The 5339-nt window shown below is 50.4% G+C and overlaps 1 protein-coding gene across 1 annotated transcript; it reads left to right on the top strand.

Moving 5' to 3' along the window:
• Positions 1 to 460: 460 nt before the first annotated feature.
• Positions 461 to 1270, top strand: LOC138100571 (olfactory receptor 14J1-like). The gene has a single exon (XM_068998440.1). It carries the CDS (start codon positions 470 to 472, stop codon positions 1268 to 1270), a length of 801 nt encoding a protein of 266 aa, XP_068854541.1. The 5' UTR covers positions 461 to 469.
• Positions 1271 to 5339: the final 4069 nt, after the last annotated feature.

Here is a 5339-nt window from a genome sequence, read left to right as displayed (position 1 = left end):
TAGAGGGAGGTGAAATGAGCAAAGGGCACCTGTGTGGGGACCAGCAGGTCCGACTGCACTGGGGCACAGGGAGCCCTGTTTTCCCTCAGGGCCCCCAGTGTTCCGGCTGAGAGCAACGCTGAGGATGAGGCAGCAGCACAAACCTGAGCTCAGAAATCAAAAAGCTTAGCCAAGTTCCCTCACAGGAGGAGAAGTGGTTTTGCGGGAATTCGTAAGAAAATAGAATAGAATCGATTCAGGGGAATCTGTCCCAGCTTGTCAATGCCTTCTTCCAAGAGTTCACAATGCCCAGAGGGAAGAAATGTCCAACAGCAGCTCCATCAGGCACTTCCTCCTGCTGCCATTGGCAGACACGCGGCAGCTGCAGCTCCTGCACTTCTGCCTCTTCCTGGGCATCTCCCTGGCTGCCCTCCTGGGCAACGGCCTCATCATCAGCGCCGGAGCCTGCGGCCAGCACCTGCACAGCCCCATGTTCTTCTTCCTGCTCAGCCTGGCCCTCAGCGACCTGGGCTCCATCTGCACCACTGTCCCCAAGGCCATGCACAATTCCCTCTGGGGCACCAGGCACATCTCCTACTCAGCATGTGCTGCTCAGGTGTTTTTCTTTCTGTTCTTCATCTCAGCAGAGTATTCCCTCCTCCTCATCATGTGCTACGACCGCTACGTGTCCATCTGCAGAGCCCTGCACTACGGGGCCCTCCTGGGCAGCAGAGCTTGTGCCCACATGGCAGCAGCTGCCTGGGCCAGTGCCTTTCTCTACGCTCTCATGCACACGGCCAATACATTTTCCCTGCCCCTGTGCCAGGGCAATGCCCTGGGCCAGTTCTTCTGGGAAATCCCACACATCCTCAAGCTCTCCTGCTCCAAATCCTACCTCAGGGAACTTGGGCTCATCGCTGTCAGTGCCTGTTTGGTATTTGGCTGTTTTGTGTTCATTGTTTTCTCCTATGTGCAGATCTTCAGGGCCGTGCTGAGGATCCCCTCTGAGCAGGGCCGGCACAAAGCCTTTTCCACGTGCCTCCCTCACCTGGCCGTGCTCTCTCTGTTCCTCAGCACTGCCATGTTTGCCCACCTGAAGCCCCCCTCCATCTCCTCCCCATCCCTGGATGTGGCCCTGTCAGTTCTGTACTCGGTGGTGCCTCCAGCCCTGAACCCCCTCATCTACAGCCTGAGGAACCAGGAGCTCAGGGATGCCCTGAGGAAAGTGATGACTGGATACTTTTCACAAGTTAAAATCTTTCTATTTCCTTCTGCTGTGCGAGGAAAATGATGACTAGGATGCTTCTCAGAAGCAATAAACTCTCTTTTCTGCTCCAGAACCTTCAGAATGTAACTCTTTACAATCTCGGCCTTTTTTTTCCTCTTTGTCCATATTTTCATTGGTGCTTTCTCTTATTCTTTTTCTGGTGTTATTCTGCTTTATATAAAGTACTGTAGTACTACTCCTAGCATTTCTACATGAACATCTACCTTTCTTTTGAAACACAAAGACTTTCAGGAGGCTTCTTCTCTGTGCATTTGAATAAGAGCAAGGGGCTGCCCTGACCTTTGTGTCCAAGGTTTGTTCCTCAGCCCTTCTCTGGCTCTGCAGGGCCTGTGGACTCTGGCCTGTGGGCAGAGCTGGAGGGAAGAGACTCTCAGCACAGCAGCACGGCCAGGGACAATGGCCCTGCCTCTTCCCACCTCTGCTCTTCCCAGCTCCACACTCCCTTTCCCAGCCCTTCTGAGGGTGCAAGGCTGGAGTGCTCGGGCAGCTCGGTCACTGTCCTGCTGCGTGTCCGTGCTGTGACCACAGGCAGGGACAGGCCACGGGCACTGCTGGGACACAGCCGGGCTCCAGCACAGCAGCTTGATCAGCAAAGGGCATCTCCTGAGGGCAGGGCAGGAAGGCTTCGCTCTCCTCCAGAGCTGCTGTCAGGAATGTGCCCCAGGAATGCCCTGGCAAAGCAAACCCCAGTGCCCAGGGGCAGGGGGGAGTGTGCAGGGGGGGCACGCAGCAGTGTCCTGGCACAGCCAGAGCTCCTGGGATGGACCTGAGGGAGCAGCAGAGCAGGGCCTGGGCTGGGCCTTTGTTCCGGGGACAGCCTGGGAAGGTGCCCAGGGCAAGTGTCCCACACCAGCCCCTGCCACCACCAATCCCAGCACTGGCCTCTGCCCTCACCTGCAGGAGGTTGTTTGTCCCTGCACGGAGGGACACCAAGTGCCCAGGCCAGCAGTCCATGTTTGCTCTGTCCTGAGGAGCCTTCATCAGTGCATCGAGTGGGTGTGGGGAGATGAACCCGAGTGAGCACAAACACCATCAGCAGCACTCGGGGCTGGCACAATTCCAGGGGCACAAACAGTGCCCTGAGGCCACTTCACTCCCAGAGTAATGTCCTCTGGGAAACCACCTGAATTCTTTGCTGGGCTGTGCTGAGAACTGCATGGAGAGAAACGTCCAGGGCAGGGAGGCTCCAGGGAAAGTGCTCAGGACAGCCAAGGGCTGCACAGAGAGACACCGGAGTGGTGGGTCTGTGGGGAGAAATCACAGCTGCCTCCCTTCGGAATCGCCCCCAGGACCTGGACAGGCCTGTGCTGTGTTCTGGGAACTGACCTGGAACTGAGGGATGTGGAAAAGGCCTTTGGTGTCAGGGATGTTGGGAAGGCTGGGCAGGCACTGGCATTTGTCCCTCAGGGATTCCATGAGGGTCCTGCCAAGATGAGCTCTGCTCCTCCTTGAAGCCCTTCACGGGCACAGAGGGCTGAGAGACCTTTCCAGGACAGGCTCAGGCCAAGGAGCCCTTGAGTCTCTCAGCCCCACGTCAGTGCCTGCTGAAATTCAATCTCCCTCCCCATCCCGCAGCAGCCCCGCATTTCCCTCCTCCAGCCTTGGTCTCCAGCACAGCCACGGGGGCTCTTGGGGCTCTTGGCTTTTCCTGCAGCCACCGAGGCCGGCTGAGCTCTGCCTTCCCCACACTCAGCCCTGCCCAGCGCAGGCAATGCACAGAAATTCCCTGTCTGTCCCTGGCCTTGCTGCCAGCCCCGGCAGCGGCTCCGCGGCCCCTCTGTGCCCCGCTGCCCCAGCCATGGTGCCACAGCCCCTGTGCAGGCCCAGCCCAGGACAGGAGCGCTGCGGGTGGGAACGGCCCCTGGGCCGTGCTGCCCACAGCAGCCTTGGGGCTCTGCGCTGCTGAGCTTTTGACGGGGTACCCTTCCTTCCCGGAGCAGGGTGAGAGAGCAGAGGAGGCTGCTGTTCTGCTGAGCTCTTTATTTCATAGTCTCACAGCTTTCTTGAAGGCAGAGTTCGAAGGGGGTTACATGATAAAGGCAAGCAGTGACAGCAAACAGCAGGAAAACACAGCTTCTTCTTCATCTTCTATATGCTCTATATGCTCTATATATTCTGTATGCTCTATTGTCTATATGCTCTATATATTCTCTGTAGTCTATACTCTATATGCTCTATACTCTATATGCTCTATACTCTATATGCTCTATACTCTAGACTCTATATTTTTTCTTGCAGAAGTGTGGATTATATTTGTTAATTGACCAATAAGATTAACACACGATTCTAGTTTTCCTTTTCTTAACCTATCCTGGTCTAATTCTAACAGTCGTAAGCCTTACACCAGTGTTACACAGGTATTACACAGATTTGCAGATGCAGTTTCTATCAGCTCTTATTGTTTATGTGAACACTCCATCTAAAAAATGTGAACAGTGTCATTCTATCCATATTTTGTCTAAAGTAAAGAATTCTGTGAAAAGGTAACACTGCTGCAGTAAGAACTGTGTTTAAGGTCTCTGCTGCAGCTTTTCAATGTTTCAGGCACTCCGCATATATTTCTACTAAAGGTTAAAATATCTATATTTCTATTTCACTTTGGTGTGACTTCATGTATCTCAGCTTGTCCAAAGGTTTTAATTCAACCCCTGTGCTTTGGCTTCCCTCTGGGCCTGAGTCCAGAGGAGCTTTCACTCCAACAAAACAGAACACTACAAGAAAAGTAAATGGAGTGGGAACTCAAGAGAGATTGAATTTTCTCTGATTCAACTCAAGGATTAATGCCATAGACTTCTGAGTGGAAGAATAATTAATTCATTCTCCTTAAGACAATAAATCAAGAGAATAAATCAGACTTTTGTATCAGGTCTGAGGGAGTAGATTGCATCCAACACAAGTTTTTCCTGTAGGATTTTTATTTTATTTTTTATTTTCTCAGGAGGTTGTATCAAGGCAGAAGAATTAAATTCAAGGTATTTGTAGCAAAGAGGTCTCTGCGGAACTGATTTTCCCAAATAAACATATCCCTTACCCCATATTCCATGACGGTAAGATTTTTTAATTTTAGACTCTAGTATATTGTACTGTATGTGTATTCAGAATACTTTGCAACAGTTAAATTTGCTTAAATTTAACTTCAGACATTTACTTAATTTTAAGAATTCACCTAATTTCAGCCATCTTTTAAAAAAGTATTTTCACACTTTTTTTTTTTTTTTGTCTGTTACCTTTTCTGTGAGGAGGATCATCATTTGGGTTTTCTCTTGGTGCCTCACTAATGCACTCTCAGAGCCATGCTCTGTGTTATTAATGTAGTAGTGGTCCGGGGTTCATGGATGGCTACTGCAGGAAACTTGATGGCCAGTAGTGAAAACAGCAAAAATAATGATGAGAGGAGCCACAGACGTTGTGATGTCTGAGAACTGTGAACTGCCAAAATCAAAAGGTCAGTACTCCTCTGGTTCAGAATGTCCTTCAGTTGGAGCTGGAACATACTTTGGGCTAAGAGCCTGAGCACAAAAGGCTGTAGCACCTATTTTGTTGAGCAGTTCCCTATTTCCCTACTCCATACTCCACTGCATTCCAGTATGTGATTTGCTGAGCTGTAGAATGTCCCTGAGTGGTATGATTGCCTGGAATGCTTGAAAATTTGGCTTCACATTCCTCAGTTTCTTTTCAGCATTTTCTCTGTTCCCCTCATTGCCTCACACCAGCCCCTGTTTTACTTCTAGATGGAGAACAAGGTTACAAAATACAACTTCTCTTCCTGTGTACTTTGAGGGGTTCTCACCTGTAATAATAAATGAAATAGTTTTCATTCCTTTTGATTCCTCCTGGTATGATGCAAAGAAAGGAAAGGTAGCTGGAACTATGGCTTTTTGGGGTGGCTGTTATACCAGAGCCCTGGATCTGTATTAGGGATATTCGTGTTGTCCAGACTGTCTCAGCAGAAAGAGGGAGGAGTGGAATGTTAATGTCAGGAGCTCATCCCTGTCCGTGATTTATTAAAAGAAGCCTAGCTTCATGTCTTTGGCCCTGAATTAAATACCTGCAGTTTGGCTGCATGAGTGTG

Source organism: Aphelocoma coerulescens, unplaced genomic scaffold (assembly GCF_041296385.1).
Source record: "Aphelocoma coerulescens isolate FSJ_1873_10779 unplaced genomic scaffold, UR_Acoe_1.0 HiC_scaffold_111, whole genome shotgun sequence".
Classification (NCBI taxonomy): Eukaryota; Metazoa; Chordata; class Aves; order Passeriformes; family Corvidae; genus Aphelocoma; species Aphelocoma coerulescens.
Note: the sequence above shows the minus strand (reverse complement) of the source record. Positions and strands in the feature narration are given on the sequence as shown.

Coding starts and splice junctions, on each gene's coding strand:
- LOC138100571 (XM_068998440.1), top strand. CDS start 470: ATGTTCTTCTTCCTGCTCAGCCTGGCCCTCAGCGACCTGGGCTCCATC.